The following is an 18779-nucleotide window of genomic DNA, read 5'->3' as shown; positions in this document are numbered from 1 at the left end:
GATGTACCAGGCAGGTTGGTCAATGTCCTTTAGGCTATGCGTTTCCCCATCCAGAAATCACGTTGCATTGCATGAGCCAGGGCTTGCTTCATCAAAGTGCGCATATTTCCCTCTCGGCGCCCGCGTCAACTCGGGCGCTTCCATCGCCATCGTCGGTGGTATAACCCGCCTGGTGTGCCCGTCTTGTTACATCCTTGAAGTTTTCGTTACAAGAGCAGGCATCAATCGTCTCATTCATCCTTCGAAACCGTCTGTTTGTGCTTTCATGATATATCCATCGACACAGCGGCTCATTCTCACATCAAGGATCATGTCGAACTCTTCTCTTCTCGATGTCATCATCGTGGGTGGTGGCGCCTCCGGTCTCGCCACGGCCACCGGCCTCGCGCGACAACTATGGACCGCGGTCGTGTTTACTAACGAGACATTCCGAAACGCGCGAGCATCGCACATGCACAACTTTCCCACGTGGGATCACCAGCCGCCGAGTGCGTTTCGTGCCAAGGCCAAGGCAGACCTCTGGCCCGTTACGACACAATCCAGTTTGAGAACGTGGATATAAAGACTGTCCGGAAGACAGAAGACGGGTATTTCCAAGCAACTGATGCTGAGGGTCGCTCGTGGACGGCCTGGAAGCTCGTCTTGGCCCACGGATCCGAAGAAAAGCTCCCTGACATCCCGGGCTTTGCAGACTGTTGGGCATACGGCATGTAAGTGCGAATCACGGCCCGGAAAGAACGATCCAAGACTAAGTTGTGCATCTCAACACAGATACAGGTGCCTCTTCTACGATGGATGCGAAGCCCGTGGCCTGTCGCCGTCGTCCGGAGTCCTATGCGTTGGGCCGCACTCGGGAATCCCGCCCATCGCCCTTCATCTACCCCTCCAGGCCCGACGCCTTACCGACAAGGTCACCCTATACACAAACGGAAACGCCGACCTGGCTGGCAAGCTCGAAGAACTCTTGAAGCAGGACAAAGACGCCATTAGTGGTCGAATCCATGTTGCGGATCGCAAGATTGCGAAATTCGAGCGAGGAACCAGCCACAAGTCCCAAGTCGTCATCCATTTCGAGGACAGAGACAACGTTGAGGAAGGGTTCATCGCGCACCAGCCCCTCAGCCAGGCAAAGGGACCATTTGCTGAGCAGCTGAGTCTGAAGCTTACCCCTACGGGCGACATTGCGACGACACACCGTTTGGCGAAACGACGGTCCCGGGAGTCTTTACTGTGGGTGACTGTGCGACACAGCTTAAGGCCGTTGCCCAGGCAGTTTAAATGGGTACAATGGCCGCTGGGGGCCTTGTTTTTCAGTTGGGTGCGGATCTGGCCAAGGTTGAGTAGATTGAGCCTCCTGGCAGTGGTGACTGTAGATCCGTTCTTGCACTGAAATGGAACACTGGGGTCATGATAGCTAGCAATGGAAGTGCAACGCCAAAAGCCGGTCGGCCTCTGAAAGCTCCGCCTCATCTAAATGTCGTACCTGAAGACGGAAGCTTGTACGGGTCAAGTAGGTGCTGAGCAGGAGTTGGCATCCAAGTGACCCATGTCCGTGACCATATGTGGCCTTTGACGTCCGTCATTCAGGAGTTGGGAACGGGTGAGTCGTCATTTGAAACGCTCACAGTACGCAAAAGGTTGGTTGTAGTCATTTGCGCAACATGTCCAAGTGCATGTGAGTACCGCTGCGCAACAAGATCTACAGGGACGCAAAGGACCAGGCAAGATTGATTCAGACTTGGCTTGGATGCAGAGAAAAGACACTTGCTTGTTGTTTGTCTAACTTCTCTTACCCCTCACGTATGACGAACAAGATCGCTTCATGCTCTCTTCGTCATCTCAATCTCGATGGGCGGAGACCACAGCACCTCGTCAATGTCCGAGTTTCGCGTAGTCTTGAATGCCGGGGTCAACACTCGGAGGTCGTACTGCTCTATCAAAACAGCCAAAAAGGCAAGAATCTGCTTCTCGGCAAACACCCTGCCCGTGCAAAAGCTGACGCCGCCCCAAAACGGCTTCACCGTCTTGGTGAAGTTCTCGCCCTGCCCCCCCAAGCGCTTGTCCAGGAACCTCTCTGCGACGAACTTGTGGGGTTCGGGATGAATATCCTCGGTTGCACACAGTAGAGAGTTGGGCAGGTTGACCACGGCGCCCTTCTTCAGCCGCCACGTCCGGCCTGCCGCCACGATTGTGGTGTCCTCCAGGACCTCGCGGAATGCGATGCCGTTGTTATGGATGCGCAGGACTTCATGAAGGAAGGACTGCATCCGGGGAACCTTTCGGGAAATATCCCAACGTGGTCCGCCGGTAATGTTGTCATATAACCGGCTTCCTCGAGTTCTGAGCGAAAGATAGGAATGAGTTCTGGATGCTCCATGAGTTCAACCAGTGTACAATATGCCGTGGACATTGAATTCGAGTGGACATTGCAAGTTTGGTAAGCCAAAGCGTCTGGAGAGGAGAGGGTCTCGGTGCTAATCAACATACTTAGAGAAGACGCCCAAGACGTCTTTGGCAACACTGTCTCTACAAAGGCCATGAGACAGAAGCTGCCGAATGCGACTCTCAATGTATGGTGAAGCAACTCCGTCTATCGCATCCACGGCATCGACGAGTATCCTCAATGTTTGGACGATACCGTCACGGGCTCTGTATGGTTTTGGGGACACGAACTGTGGGATGCCAAGCAGCAAGGACCAAAAGCCGTGTTTGTTGACCCTAACCCACATTGAGAGCGTCCAGGATCTGAGGATCAACATCTAGGACCATCTTTCCAAAGTACGCATTAGTCGTTGGTTCGCTCTGAAACTTTGCAATGATGTGCAAGACGTCTCTGGTGATCCGTTTAGTGTCGCTCTCTGCGAGTGTCTTGTCAAAACGCCCCATAGCCTATCGGACCTCCTCATAGTAGGTCGCCGCAGTGACGGCGTTATTCTCTGTGCGGAGCAAATACAGCGAGTTGACGTCGTGTAGGATGGGCTTGACACTGCCGGCCACGAACGCCTCAGCGTTGGTTGCCTTAATGCCAAACAAGTTCCTAATGACGAGCCGCAGAAATCCCACGCTGTCAAGAGACTTGGAGTTTCTGAAGACTCCAGTTAATTCTACCGACTTGCTGAAAACATAGTGTTTCATTCCAGCAATCAGCAACGGGAAGAGCTCGTTGTTGTTCTGAGCACTTATGGGGAAGAATTGTATGCTTGGAGGTTGCACAGCCAGCCGGTGGTGTCACCTCTTACATGCATCGTGCTACCAAAGTCTGACGGTCTCGAGAGAAGCTCACAGCATGGCCAAGAATGGTAATACGATGTGGGATCGGCTTCGGCTCGCTGTATGAGTACGTTGGTGTGGTAAAGTACCAGAAAAGTAGTAATGCAACTGCTATGGCTGCCATGAACAGAGTGCCGGTCATGATGTTTGTCGGGCATACAAGGTGCCACTCAGATGATACAATGGTTGAGCCTTTGTGAAGAGGTAAGAGTAAAATAGAAGCCTTTTGAGGTTTCTGGTAGTTCCTCAAGACGAATATGACTTGCTGTCGGTGACCTTGTGTAAAGTTGGTGCAGAGGAAAGTTCACAACAGACCCCAGTCCAGTCCAACCCTGCGTCGGGCTTACCTGTCGGTCCGCTCGGCGCAGTTGTTTAACTACACCTACCTATGTATGTATCCGAAGACGCCGATCGGCCCGTGAGCTACGTATCGGCAGAAGGCTGAGTGTAGTACTGTAAGGCCAATCCGCACACGGGAGAGAAGCCAAAGTCCAACAGGGATGCCTCGCCGTTGGGACCGCCGCCGAGGAGCGGCCCAGACTTTATTCCAGAGTTCCAGTGGTGCAGAGACGAAACGCAGGCATGAAGATCAACGCAGATGAACTCTCTGTTCGACATCTAACGCGAAGGGTAGCCGCTCGACTCTAGCCATCAGCGACAGGCACCATTGGCCCATGAGCCTGTCAAACATATCATTGGAGTGGCTGTTCAAGGTGGCAGCCAGCATGCGCATGACGTCCCGGTAAGGCCAGACTCCTCCGCGCGATGGCGGTCTGCTCCACGGGGTCGACCTCGAATACGCCAAAGTGCAGGCTGGGCATGCAGGGCTCGCCGGGCGGCGACGACTGGCTGCGCCGGGAATTGAACCAGGACACCTTGAGGACGTTCTCGAAGAGGGTCAGCATGGTGTCGAGACAGGTGGCCATGATAGCGAGGGAGCACCGGCAGATGCGGCCGCCCTCCTTGCCCCCCATCCCCTCCCTTTTGGCGCCCGTCATGTCGACAATCTCGGCCAGGCACGTCTTGTTCATCTTCATGATCTCGTCCAGCGTGCTGAGCCGGGACTGGAGCTGGCCTTCGAGCTTGCGGGCTTTGCGGCAGAGCGACATGAGCTGCGCCAGCCGCCTGCGACCGTCGTCGTCAGCGGCGTTGTCGGCATGGTCTGGGAGGCCCGGGATCGCCGAATGAGACGGGGCGCTGTTAGCGTGCTGCGGACCGACCCCCAGGCTTCGCGTCGGGCCATTGCCGCTGCGGTGGGACCGTTCGGGAATGGGGCCGCCGCCTCCGCCTCCGCAGCTTCCGCCATCACCGTCGGCTCCGCTCCGGCCGGCTCCCAGCAATTTTCCACGGGCCCCGCCGAAAAGTCGAGCTGTGACGGCGCCATGGCGGAAAAGTCGTCGAGGCTGAGGGAGCTGCTATAGCCCGTCGCCGCCAGAAACTGGGTGTTGACGGGGTCGATAGATTCGGGCAAAAGGGCACTTGGCGTATCGCTAGAGGCCGATGCGGCCGGAGAGCAAAAAATTCCGAGTCTCCATCCACGTCCCTGGACTGGTCTGCTGCGTCTTGGCCCGTCGAGTTGGGGAACATTAAAGTCGGCGGGTGGCACCTTTGATGCGTGACACTCGGTGCACGCTGTCCGCATGCGAGGCGGCTTGCAATTTACAGCTGTGGCCGAAGCGTCCAGCTATTATGCCACCACGTGCGCAACCACGGATGCGTGGACGCTCCCTGACCTCAACATGACTACTACCAGCACCAGCACGGCGGCCAGCAACCGGATTTCTATCCCCGTGGCCCCCAGATCTAGACTGGCGAACCTTGTGTAACCAATTCTGTTCCCTACTTTTCCCATTCCCATGCCTCTCCTCTCATTGTCTCAAACAACTGCCCACATTGCGATTGGGCACCCACTTCTGAAAGTCTTCCTCTCGCACCGACACATACGCCCTCTGGTAGCTCTTCTGCGCGCATACCCAGAGCGTCTCCAGAGGCACCATGTTGTTGCCTTCGTCCGACCGCCGCGCCACGTAAAAATTGTTGACCAGCTGTTGCAGCCGCACGCGCATGTAGCCTGGGTATGCTGCTGCCTCTTGCTCTTTCATTGTGTCCTGGCCCTCTTTGTCGTCGTCGTGATACTCCGGATCCACGGCCTACACCTACATGTCATTATAGACATTTCCTCCATTCGGCATATTCGACACTGAGTGTATAGGATCCTGGTCCACCACTAGAAAGTCGTTCTGAAGGAACCCCTTAGGCAGTGCATTATAAACTGTTTGGAAGGCCCTCTACAGCCTCTTGAACAACCTGCGTTTATGCTTGTTAGTGGCCCCTATAGGCCACCCTATTTAATGCAACATCTAGTTCCTCTATATGTTCTTGACTACAGCTGAAACATTATATGCCTATTGTAGTGATGCACTTATATAGACTTAGAAATCCTTATTATACGCTTCTGTATCAGCATTGTAATAGATTGTATATCTATAATACGCCTTTAGTATTCTTATTGTCTCTAACATCAGCTGGTAAACCTACTCCTACTGTACCGCCTTGAACGCCTTTTCTTTCTCTCCTACTAACTTCTCCAGCTGAGTTGAACTTAGGTGAAGGAGGGCATAATTTGTTCTATTTGGGTATAAGGTGGTTTGACTTTTTGATGGTGAGGGTTAGGTGAGGTGAGACGTCAATTGACCTGTCGTGGGAAGACAGCGTTTCTACATATTGCACTAGTGCAAATAAGCCATCGAAACGACCTTTAATCTAGATACAGGCGTTAATTTAATATATGTGACAACATTCTCTTATAGGTGTATGTATCCCTGTCACAGATACTGTCAATGTATACTCAAGCTTATCAATATGCACTATTAGCCTAATACACTCTAGTACCTAACTAAAGGCTGTTTTGAAACTATGTTAGAGCCCCCTGAACCTACTTGTCACGGAGTTACCGAGAAGAGGCCTTTTGTTTTTCAAAGGCTCCACGCCCCTATGCCTTCCGTGGAATTATAGCAATGCACACTAATATAAAGATGCAATATATTAGGCTTTTCATACCGAGGATGGAATATCAACCCTTTAAAATTCAGGTGGTAGCATCTCATCTCCCACGGTCTGCGACGACGGGAGTCAATGTCATCGCCGTGTGAAAATAAACCTCCTATCCTGTTTCCAACATACTCTTGTTACAAACAGGTTTTGTTAAGCCGTAACTTGTTGTGTTTATAGGTGTTTGAGATGAGAACACGTAAGTCAGGATACCCACTTTCCGATCACCCACCTTTTCCAATCGCGATTTACACTAAAAACAGGCTTTTAGAGCACTTTATAACTTGGCAGCTACCAAGAGTCTTTAGTAATAAAAGTATTAGGTTTTTAGTAAGATACTAATAAAACTAAGCTTTTTGACATATATATACTATTTAGTAATAAATACTACTTGTAAGACTTTAAATACTTTAGTTTTATATATATTATTCATTTATATATAGTATATAAATTTAGTATTATTTAGAAGTAAAGAAAGATTCCAGTGTAAATGGGTGTGGAAATCATAATCGCAATGGGTGGGTGATCGCAAAGTGGGTACGTTGACTCATGACTACAACGGAGGCTACCTGACCCCGAAGACCGTGTAGAGGTTTTACTCTTACTAAGCACCCTCGGAATTTCCTTTTGAATGTCCTTTTCGTATTTATCGCCTCCACTAAGCGGTCCTAGCTTGTAGATTGAATAAATCTGGCAATAATCGGCTACATTCTTCTTTCATTTCATGTTTTAGAGTTGATTGATGGCATGCTGTATTGACAGGATACGCCGGCACTCTCTGATTGAAAATCAAGTGTTGGTAAAAGCGGAAGTTAAAGATATGACAGAGGCCGTGGCTCGAGTATAAATAGTACACCATTTCTTCCTTTGACCAGTAAGTCATTAATATATCAATAAGGCTTTCTACACTTCAACAAGAAAATCATCATCCATCGCTTTAAAAGACCCGTCTTCAACTTTTACGAAGCCAAGATGCAGCTCCTCACCTTCGTCGCTGCTATCGCTCTTGCTTTCGCGTTTCCCAGCCAGGTAAGAGGCAGTTTTATAAGTCTCATACTTTTCAAAACTTGACACGTTTGCTAATGTATATCTACCACTAGGCTGCGCAATGTATCCAACTTGGAGCCTGCGCTGAGGGAAACGATATCCGACAATGCACCTCCGGTTCTTGCCATCAAAAACTAGGACAGAGTTGCACTATCACCGGCAGCAATGTCAACTGCCCCGCTTAAATGCCCTTCCATGACACCGGGTTATTTCGGCTGAAGGCTAATCAACTTCTCCGCTGCATCAATGCCGTTAATTGGATGAGAGTGTCAGACTGCAGAAGGCACTGCAAAGAACGATTTGCCCGCCCAGGAATCCTGTTTCTGATGACTCCTGTATGTAGACCTCAGGCGACAATGTGTTCAGCGTCCAAAACGAGTTTCGCTTTGCCCTCGATACAGCAATAGTTTCAGAGAAGATAACACAAGAATATAATCCAATCTGACAGTTCCATCCCGCCTTGGCAGAAATGGGGTTTTCCGGACCCAAATGAGATAATCGTGTTAAGTAGGTGACCAAATCAAAGTGCAGCTGTTATGGTCAGATATCCGACAGCGGTGTCTTCCGATAACTGGGCTGAGGTTGGTACTCGAACACTAGTCGTGGTGCTGTTAGTCGTACTGAGAGATCTTAGGCGTCAGAAGATACGGTGATCAATCGTATACTCAGCAAGTGCTTGCCCTAATGTCGGGTATTGAGAGTCATATGAGAATGAATCACAAGTTGACTACTAAAGAGCTATGGAAGGTAATCTAAATGAAATGAATGTCCTTAAATTCTGTGGTCTTGTTGTCGTGTCCGCATGTGACCTTTCCTAGTTCTTCCATTCCGAGGAGTTATCCACCCGGCCCTATGTCCTGTCAATACAAGCTCCGTATCGCCCGCATCTTGTCTTGTACAAATCAGCCATCCTGCCTTCAATTTGTTAGGTCGTAACACCGTGAGTGTACGGACTTTATGGACCTATTGGGACCTCCTTATTCTCCACGCCACATTACCCCTCGGGAGGTCAACAGCAAAGGCGCCGGCCTTTGACCCCATGGCGTTAAATACAAGCATAGATACATACACATGCTAGTTGAATGGGGGCTCTGTACACGGGTTTCCAGTGGATGGACGAGGTGGACCTTTGGGTCACTTAGTGCTTTTATTATTTATATATTCCACTATAAAACAGGTACCTACAACCATCAGAGGCACAAGACGCTCGTCCATACTACAAGCAACCTGATCTCGTCTCTTTTTTCTGGGAACGTGAATCTCCAGTGGTCTCGCCCATCGCTCTTTTCCCATGATTACAAGCCACACACGCCGAGGGATTCTTCAGCCTATCCCTTGGATACGCTGATCCCACGGAATAGAACTATTCCGTTTATCTGTTGCCCTTAGGTGCTAGCCACATATCCTCCTGTTACGTAATGACCTAAACCAACCTGCAATAATTGTTATCGTTTTCATAACTGTCATACAGGGCTTCGCGATTTGATTTAAGCGGCTTTCTGTTTTTTTATGCACGCTCCAGCAAAGCGGCAAGTCACTTAAAAGGATGCTATGGATGAGTTACCAGTAGTCATCTCCATGCGCCGGGCAAACAAGGGACACTGACTCGTTGAGTAGTAGAACACGAAGTAGTTACTTTACTTCCCCTAATGATCTAAATTGTGAGTGCTAGCAAATCCCCATTTTGCTTAGGCAGTGAGGAAGCGTCGTTTATGGGGTTGGTTGACTCAGTAACATCCTTGGCGGCCTTTCGGCGCTTCCGACTCGGGTTTCTCAGTAGATGCAAGTCTTTGCTGTTTGCTGGCCTCTTTTGAGCAGTATTAATATCTGTTTCTTAATTCCTCCTCCACACATCTTGTTCTTCAGCAAACGCAGGCATTGTTCATCGTCACGTCATACTAAACCCTTTGTTAGTATCCTCGGAGTTCTTTACTACTTCAAGTATTTCTCAATAGTTTCCTACTTAGCAAGACTCCGGTGGCGACATGTTTCGCGCACACCATTCGATATGAAGATCGGACTCACTACACTGCTCCTCACCCTGTCGGGGCTCTGTAATGCCGTCAATATGTGCGAATTCACACATGTAGGTGGCTTGGAACTTTTTAGAATAGGCACTAGTGATGGCTTTGTCAAGAACCCCGCCGGTTGCTCCTATTCATTCGTATGTGAGGCGGCCGGGTGCAGTTTCTCAAACCTCCACCCAGCAGGTTGTGTTTCCTCATGCCATTTGCAGTAAAGGAATGACATACTTAACAATCATTAGAGGCCCAAGTTGATCGATAGAAGCCAGTCTTGTGGTCAAAAGTTAGGGAAGATCCAAATGAGCGATTCGCACGAACCGAGGGCATCTTGAAGACTAAGGCAGAGGTTGCTACGCGGCGCGTCAGTCTGTTCGTTAATACCATGACAGACACAATGACACAGAAAGCTGGGTTGAAATATATTGCTTAGAAGCCTAAATTTCGACCAGTGTTGCCGCCAAGAAATAATTCTGTCCCATCGAGTGCCAACTCACACACTTTTTTGACACGACGCGAGTTATCCACCTCGGTGCTACGAACCAACAAGCTACAAGAGCTACAAACATCCTGATGATGATGCTAATGATGATTTATTAAACGTCCTGTGTAACAAGAGATGTGCCGTGCTAGCGTCGGCACGGTCTATACTAATCTAAAATTTGTTACAAGGAACTGTCTTCACCTAACGTTTTTGTTCACTAAGTCAGGCAGGTTTCAGAAAAGAAAGAAATTAGTCGCCTCCACGCACTCACACAGAAGAGAGGCCCTCTGTGTAGAGCTTGAAAGAAATCAATGCTTGCTTTCGTCATGTGCTGGGAAGATAGCGTGTCGTGGCCTTCCGGCTACGTTTGCAGACATATAAATGTACTGCGATTTTGCGTCTTCACAACTTCAGTTGAGCAGTGCGTCCTGATGCGAAAACCTTTCGTGATACGCTGCAAAGTCTCATGATGGGATCTTGCTGCACATAATGTTCCTAGCAGACAGCGTTATCCTCAAATCAATCGATAAATTAACTTAGTCAAGTTTGATCGATCAGAACTGAATCTATTTCTTCACTAGCCATTCAGAATTGACGCCAAACTTGATTGATTGCTTTGAACGCTGCTAGCAGATACCGAGAAAGGCAGAGTTCGGGGGGCTTGGGATGATGGACTGCCCCAAGGTCGGTATACTGCCAAGGGAAGAGTGACGTCCATCTTCCAGCGAAAGCTTGGAGGGCCACTGCTCTAGACTGCCTTTTCAAATGTGCTAATGTTGGCTGTGGCTGTGATTCTGGGATTTGTTTGTAAGCCTCCTGGGCTAGAGCGTCGGCTTCTCTGTTTTCCGGTATTACTATGTGCCCAGGGCACCATCGAATGTTATCAAACCTTGCCGGTGTGGCTCAGCTTGCTCTTTCTCTCCGTATCCAAGAAGACAGCCTAGCAGAGTTGGGACCTAAAACTAGGCTGTCTGCTTCCTTCAGTCTGGGAAGAGAGTCTAATAGCAACTGCAAGGTTGTCGAGGCGGATATAAGCATTGTTTGCCATGCGGACCGCGGGAGACATTACGGATTCCAACAGACCCCGATGTTCGGCCTGTGCCTCGGCGTTAAGTACCTCCGTCTGAGAACCCCCATGATGAGTACACTGACTGTTTCTTGGTTGTGGCGGAATCCCCGGCCCAAATGTCAAGGCATCGCTTGCCAGGGTGGTGCCAAGACGTCAGGCGACAGCGTGGTCGCCAGCATTGTTAAGCGCGTTGGCTTATTGCCTGCTAAGCGAGTGAAGTGTGTTATTGACACGTCTGTCCAGCCGAAAACAGAAAAAGAACAGTGCTTCATGATCATTGTTATATTGACGCCTGTATCTGGACACAAGGCTGTAAAAGACGGTTTCTTCGCATCATCACAAGATCTGCAAGAACCGATGAGAACGGTAGATGAAAGACCAGAGCCCCCCGTTTGGACCGTGGTGGAAAAATCCCTCAATCAAGCACAACAATCGCTCTTTGATCAATGAAACCCTAGGATCTTGTATCGAATCGACATTGATCATCGAACAATGTCTGTCAGACCGCGATTGTTCACCACAAAGCAAAAGCTTCGGTAATGATGCAGGTGCATCATTGTCCCCTGTTCAGTAAAATAGTTAGGACGGCCAGCACCCCAAAAGGTTGGGCCGCAACAATTCGGCTACCATAGTAAACGTCTTTCCTGTTCATTAAATGCACAAGCATGCTTATCTCTCTGACTAATTACCCTTACCGTCCAACAAAACAGAGTTCACGATCGTCTGATGCCATCTGACAGGATCCATGCATGCTTCTTTCTGTGCGAGTCATGGTCCGGCCATACTAAAATAGGCCAGACTGTCATTTCCACCTGGTCCTAGTTCTGTAAGACTTAGTAGGATAGCATTCAACCCATAAACATAAACCTGTGGTGATCCATCCACTCTTTAGTACGAATAGACATTAAGTTCTACTCACTTATATATGCATATTTCTCTGGCCAACCTGACTAACCGTCACATAGCCTGTCTAGGCCTAAGGAAAGACCCTACGCAAGAGTCCTAACATTCAACAAGCCTACGATAGCTTCTCATATTAATTTCGACGACGAATGTGGAAAGTTTCGCCTGCGATTTTCCACGTTGCCGACGCGTTAGGCTTTAAATATACAAGCCGGGATCGTTTGAGAGGCCACCTGTTCCCTGGTCGCCTTACATTTGTAATCAATTAACGTTTAGCTAGGTTTATTACAATCACAATACTAATAGCGTAGATTCGGTCGTTTTCATCTGTCCGTCGCCGTAAGTTGCGACTTTCACCTCAACTAGGAAAGTGTTCAACAGGATGTCAACCTCAGACCCATACTAAGTCTTACACTTCGCCGGGGGTTCATACGTTAGCGTGATGGTTTGATATGCGCTTGCTTGACTTTAACAAATCGGGTCTCGATTCTGTTTTGTTCGCCTGGTATCTTTCCCACCACTAGGTACAGCAAGACGTTAAAGCCCCTGTTGCAAAACATCCCAATTGTAATTATTATCTAGACCTTCCCGCTTAATCAAACATTAGGAAAACAGCGTTTGTAGTGTAATAGTAAATAAAAACTAAGTAACCTACCTACTAGATTGTTACACCTATTTTCCTGTTATCTTTTTAGTTAAAACTCTACTCTACACTACACTTCTATTACACTTCACCACTATATAAGTTAGATTTAACTAGCCTAGCGAATTAGCTCTAGATAGCCAATCTAACCCTAATCTAACTCTAGTTATAGAAGATGTCTTATGCACCCTAATCGCCGCCCTTATTACTATGCCTAACTTATTATATATCTAGAAGCATAATACGAATTGGAAAGTTCCGCATAGTCCAGCTTTCCTTATATAATCATCATGATGCCTCCACTGAATAGCCTCATTTCGGCTAGTAGCTATTTCGTTCAGTTTGGGCAGCTCCAAGGATTCAAACGACGTGGGATGAGAAGTAACAAATACTTCAAGGATATCGTCGCACGTTCGGTGTCACTTTCTTTCATTAGGGTGGGAATTGTCATTCTCAGCTTCCTTTTGACAGTGTGTCCTGAAAATCTACTACCATCCCGCACACTGGCAACTGCGTATGTAGCCCGGTATGCATTCTCTATCTGCCACTGGGGACCAAGGTTATATATAAAAGCATAGAGGTTTTTCGCCCCCTTATTTTCAACAACCAGTTCTGCTAGGGAGCCGTCCCGCATGGTTATGGGATGTGAAATCGTTATGCTCAATCCATCGGCAATAATAGAAATGTTGAAAGACTCTTCAAAGGAACTCTCTGGACTTTGGTTGCCTAGATCCTTGGTGAGTTGGAACCGAACGAGGTGCTCCAACATGTCCACCATCTGGTTGAAGCTGGTGCCAGACTTCATCGTAATCGGCAAGTTGGTTGAGTTTTATTAGGCGGTGTTCCGAATTTCATATATAGGTACTTGATGATTAGTGTTTATGTCGACTTGCCAAAAGGAATCCTGACGGCCCCTGCAGACAAGGACTTCTAAAGACCGTCTCTGTAGCAGCACCTGTAATTCGCCTAAGTCGGGAACCGCGGAGGCAAGCCGGATGGGATATTTCCGGAGGGCAAGTTGTGTGAGTGCCCTGGCGGTTTATCTCGTTTGAACGGATTTGAATTGTAAAAAGGGTTGCTCTAGATCCGATAAGAACGCCCCGGCATTGGAAACGGTGGCAACTATATATTGAACTTCCTGCGCGGTATTTTTTGTGGAACACACAGGATACAGCGTAAAGCGGTCGCCATTGCTGATACCCTGAGCAACGCCGGCTTGTAATTCGAAGCCGCCGCTTACTTTTGAAATGGCTGTGAAGAGTGCGGCGTTCGGTATTGTCGGATCACTACGTATGTAAGAGCTACCGAATAAAACCTGGCTTCCGCTACCGTAGAGGACGGGGTGTTGTGTTTGCCGAGAATTATGGAACTCGGCCTGTAAGCGCTTGTAGATGTCTTTCTGCCTGCTGCCAAAACCTCGATCCTCGTTGAGGATTTGGGCGAGGAAGTATGACAGCTTCCTATACACCTTGCCATCCTCACACTTTATTTCTCTTGCTTCTTGCAAGGGACCGCAAGCGGCAAGTATAGTGTACTTTTCTGGCTTTATAAGCCAGTTTGGGAGCATGGATATGTTGTGAGTCTCTGAAATTTCGATCTCCTCATTGAGAGGCTCTTCATGATCCGAAATACTCCTCGCCCCTATGCCTGTGTTATACGGGAGAAATCTGGTATTTAGGCCATCATGCCGATAAACACTGGCTGAGAAACAGCAATCCAAGACAAGTGTGACAGATACTCCCTTCCTAACCATAGCGTTTAGGGAATATGCAAGACTTCGTCCAAAAAGATATCTCTCGGGGCTCTCCTTGATTCCGCTGAGAAGAACAAGGGCCAGATCTCCCGTGGATTGGTTTTAGGATTTGCTGGTGGCTTGCTCGCGAGTCCTATGTCTAGAGTAGTGAACATAAACGAAGGCGTGACGCAGAGTCTTGGGTTGCAGGCGCGGGCTTGATCGGGCGGGTGACGAGTGGAGGCATGTTGAACCTGGTGATATTGGAGCAGACGGGTGGATGAGGATGGGCAGAGGGCGATGGGCGATGGGTGGATGAATGGAGGGATGGAGGAGGGAGATTCAGCGCATGCCACGGTGCCTGTCTATCTGTCTGTCTGTACACCGTTGTCGGTACCTTCCTTGCCCATGGGTGCATCGTTGCTACCTATTTTGCTCGTTATGCAGCTCCGTCATTAAGCGAGCCACAGCTTACCTAATTCAGTGGTCGATTGAGTCCTTGTCGTGATGCCGCAACCCTTCCGGGCAGCCTTGCGCAGCCGGCCGTAGAGACCCACTTATCCGGGCCGACCAATTCGCCCCACAGCAATGGTCCCAGGCGAAGTACAAATAGACCTTCGCCCCCAATCTATAGTTAATAAGACAAGCCGTCTACCTCACACTATTCCGCCACATAGAGTGTCCTCGAGCATGCGACAGTTCTGAAATGGGCAGACTCGCATAATGGGGTGTTAGATAAGCATCGAGCGAATTTACACCATTTCCAGAGCGGTTGGTCAAACATGTCCTTGACGGACATGTGGGCATCTACGAGGCGGGCGAGGCTCGGCGTGAGTCTCGTTGCCCTTGAGAAGTATCAGGTCTGGATATCCCGGGTTCCTGTGAGACGAATAAAGGGCTTGCCAAACATCAATACATGGTATATTCAGAAAGTGTAAATGGGCACATGGAAGTGGAAGTAGGAAGACAGCAGCAGTGGCAGCAGTCAAGATGTTGCTGTTGGAAGCCTGGAGGTGGAATCTCCAGCTTCCGCTGCTGCTAACCGTCTGCCTGTATTCTGGCCGAGTAATCCGACACACACCTCGATTATTATCATTAATTTCTTGAACGGTTTTTTAGTTTAGGAAAACTTAAACAGTGGATAAATTGAAAATTCCATTGTTGCTGGCATGACATAGGCCCTTCTGCATGACTGGCTCGGTTAGTTGTAGCAAAAGAAAAAAAAAGTGCTAAAGAACAACACATTTGAGGTCTACAGTGCAAAAGTAACAATCACTCACACAACCCAGCTTTACGCTGGATAAATGCTTGCGGTTAGGCTCTATGGATTGCTTTCTCAATACACGGCCTGAAAGAGTTGTGCTAATCCGGACTACTAGAAATCTAAATAGGCAATGATTTTAAAGGCAACCTCGTTAGCACCCCAAAGCAGAAAAGAAAAACCCTTTCATACAAATATTGCAAATATTTTCAGCTACGAATTTCGTTTGTGGGTCATTTGTTGTCTCACGAGGCGAATCTGGCCAGATTGGCACACTGCTGTATTGAAGCATTTGCAAAGACTTCAAGGTGAAGCAGAGCAAAACTTATCAATCGGACCTAAGCCGGCTGGCAAGCCTTTGGCCCAATTCTCAGTCACGTAACGTCCCCGCCACTGGCAGCCATTGCGGTCATCTGACCACCAGCACCGCGACAGTTGTACTATCTGACCGACTTTGCCTACTGACTTGTATGCCTTGGCAGAGAGCTTCAAAAGCCCCCTGCACCTGGTCGGCTAAAGCGCCTGCAAATATGGTGACTTGAGCTGGTCAAATGTTGAGACATTGAGAGCAGTAGCGGGGATAGCCACAAGTTGCAGTTCAATCTACTAAGCAACGGCTTTTAAGAAATAGTTTAAGCAAGCTAAGATGGAATCGTCGAGGCATTAGTCTTATTAACTGTCCTGGAAAACAGCAGGAAGTGGCTGGGCTTTAGCGTCTTTGGCAACGACACGTTGAATTAGGCTTTCGCAACCGTCCTTGTGTTGTTTCCTTACTGCATGCCGGCGGATACACGGTATAGGTTGGAGGGACCATCTGCCAGACTATCTTAGGCACGAATAAAGAATGTATCTGAAATGCCCTGTGAAAGATGATCCTCCAACGCCCACAGCCCTCCCTGTATTTTCGGCTTAGGAGACGTTTGTCGTGGCCTGGTTAGGGTTGGGGTTAGATTAGGGTTAGATTTACTATCTAGAGCTTATTCGCTAGGCTATTTTGATCTACCTTTTATAGGGGTGTAGTGTTGAGTAGAGTTCCTAACTAACAAGATATATAGGTGTTACATTCTTAGTGGTGGGTAGTAGTAGGTAGATAGGTGTAGTAGGTGTAGTAGGTAGGTAATTATAGTAGGTAGGTTAGTTGCTTATAGCACTATAGGCCCTCGGCCGCGGCCTCGGGTTTCAGACCGAAAAGCACAACAAGGAAAACGCCGTCGTTGTCGTCCTTCTCGTCCTTCTCCAGCGAACTCGCCTCTCTAGCGGCATCGGGCTTGTTGATTAGGAGGATGCGGCGGTCCTACAGGCCGGGGGGATGAAGAAGTCGCGCGGCGACCTCGGTGCAGTGGTGCGCCGCGCACAGCGCCATGCGATAGGCCTCGGGCGTGGTGTCATAGAGCTGGATGGATCACTTGGGTCGGTTGGAAGCGTCCGGCGGCGTCTGGGTGTCGGGGTCCGTTTCCGTCATCTCCCAGGCCGCGCAGTAGGGCCTGCCATCGTGGCTTGGGGCCTCTTCGACGAAGGTGCGGGGGTTCACCCTTCTTCCCATGATGAATGCTTTTCAAATGATGGCTTTGTGGTTCAGTGACATGTGAGACGGTGATTGAGAAAGTCGGGATGTCGCTCGGTCGAGGACAAATGACAGGACATATGTGCTTGGGGCGAAGGAAGGGGCACAGTTTAGTAGGCTGACTAAAGCTTGCAGAATTGGGTTGGGTCATATTGGCTCAACACAAAGCACAAGATGCCGAATTACAAGAGACTTCGATGTGAGTCCAACCCTCCAAGACAAATCCTATCGTGGTTGGAACGTTTCAATGACAGCTCCATCATGAAACCTTTGTTTCTCAGCGTACACTTCCGCGGCTAGCCCGTGAAAAAGGCCGCAAAGCGCTAACTCGTCCGTGTCTGTAGCTGATAGCGTTCCGAGGGTATGGTTGAATAAACTGGCGGCAACTCCCGACCTTGGTTTGGTTATGAGCTACGGGTTAGGGTTAGTTACCGCAGTCTTTAGATGGTCAGGGTTTCTCCGGGTCATGGGAGGCCGGTTTGAGCACACGAGCCCGCGACAACGGCTTGATAGGTCAAGAGGTGATCTGGGAACACTGTTCCATTAAGAACGAACCTTTCTGGCGTCAAATTCTACTCAATTTGCTTTAGATAATGCCAGCTAAGTAAATCTATCTACAAAAATCCTTTCGCAAATGTTGAGTACCTGCTAAAATGTGTGGTTCTTGTTGTTATTGTAGTTATATTGCGCTAAAGTTAACTACTATAAGGGCTGGTGAGCCAGGGCGCCTCTGGCGGGGTAATTGCAGGTAGCGTCGGCAATTGCCACCGATTAGCCCGAGACCTGTCGGGTCCGGATTTATTCGGACGAAGTCCGTCATTATGCCGGTTTCGATTCCAACAGTGACACACTCTATTTAAGGGCATTGAAGGCCGCCATCATTGTTGGTCAAGCATGAGTCTTGTCAAAAATGTCAGCATCTAGGCAATTATTGCAGTAGCATGCCTGCTGGTCCTACTTACCGAGATCGATAGAAGTGGGTTTCTTAGTGCCCGTGCTGTCAGTGCATTGACAATTGAGTACGCTACGGTCAGCCGCAAGACCACAGTCGCAGAACTTGAACGAAGGACTGAGAAACATTATTGTCAGTAAATTCTTCATCTTGTCTGGGACATGTTCATACCTGGATGGTCGGCACTGAAACTAGGGTATTAGTGTACGAACTAGACGCAACTTGAATAGGGAACAGGGCCACCTACCACAAGTCTCCCGCCAACATTTGCTAGACATCCAGTCAAGTCGATACTGGTACCATCAGAGTCACCAAAGCTGTCGTCGCAACTAGCGCTTATGGATGTTGTTTGATATGAAATGTTACTGCAAGACTTAGAGAAGTCACCAGCGTAAGCTAGGGAAATGACGGCGCCGAGGGCGCACAGAATGGTAAACCGATGCATGTTGATAACCGAATCAGTGAATTTTACTTCTTAGGTATGTGATGTGGAAGGTGTAGGCAGCCACACTCACTTCCGGATGAACTCCATTGCTTTATATATCTTCCTTGCGAAAGTGAGAAAACATTACAACATTTGGCAGGCCCAGCATTCCCCCATTCATCAGTCATATTCTCAGACAAGGCAATCTAACTTAGTTGTTCTCCTGAATCTGTCTTGATAAGCCGGGTCAGGCCGAGACAGCAGGCTGTTCTACGCTTGATCTTAATGGGCCGTAACTAACGGGCTGAGTCATTGGTGAAGTCTGCCTCGTTTTCACGAAGCTTAACTAGCAGTTACT

The 18779-nt window shown here is 48.9% G+C and overlaps 3 protein-coding genes across 3 annotated transcripts; 1 reads left to right on the top strand and 2 right to left on the bottom strand.

Moving 5' to 3' along the window:
- Nucleotides 1-310: 310 nt before the first annotated feature.
- On the top strand, nt 311-1256 carry EsH8_XI_000085 (uncharacterized protein; the record flags this gene model as incomplete). Its single annotated transcript, XM_083273993.1, has 4 exons — nt 311-526; nt 577-710; nt 778-1196; nt 1252-1256. 4 exons carry the CDS (start codon nt 311-313, stop codon nt 1254-1256), a joined length of 774 nt encoding a protein of 257 aa, XP_083120329.1.
- A 564-nt stretch (nt 1257-1820) lies between these two features.
- Nucleotides 1821-2267, bottom strand: EsH8_XI_000084 (uncharacterized protein; the record flags this gene model as incomplete). The annotated part of the gene is made up of 1 exon (XM_083273992.1): nt 1821-2267. One exon carries the CDS (start codon nt 2265-2267, stop codon nt 1821-1823), a length of 447 nt encoding a protein of 148 aa, XP_083120328.1.
- Nucleotides 2268-2889: 622 nt separating this feature from the next.
- EsH8_XI_000083 (uncharacterized protein) lies at nt 2890-5372 on the bottom strand (the record flags this gene model as incomplete). Its single annotated transcript, XM_083273991.1, has 5 exons — nt 2890-3178; nt 3657-3711; nt 4007-4395; nt 4491-4760; nt 5215-5372. The coding sequence occupies 5 exons, from the start codon at nt 5370-5372 to the stop codon at nt 2890-2892; spliced, it is 1161 nt and encodes a 386-aa protein (XP_083120327.1).
- Nucleotides 5373-18779: the final 13407 nt, after the last annotated feature.

This window comes from Colletotrichum jinshuiense, chromosome 11, assembly GCF_051148585.1.
Source record: "Colletotrichum jinshuiense chromosome 11, complete sequence".
Taxonomy (NCBI): domain Eukaryota; kingdom Fungi; phylum Ascomycota; class Sordariomycetes; order Glomerellales; family Glomerellaceae; genus Colletotrichum; species Colletotrichum jinshuiense.
Note: the sequence above shows the minus strand (reverse complement) of the source record. Positions and strands in the feature narration are given on the sequence as shown.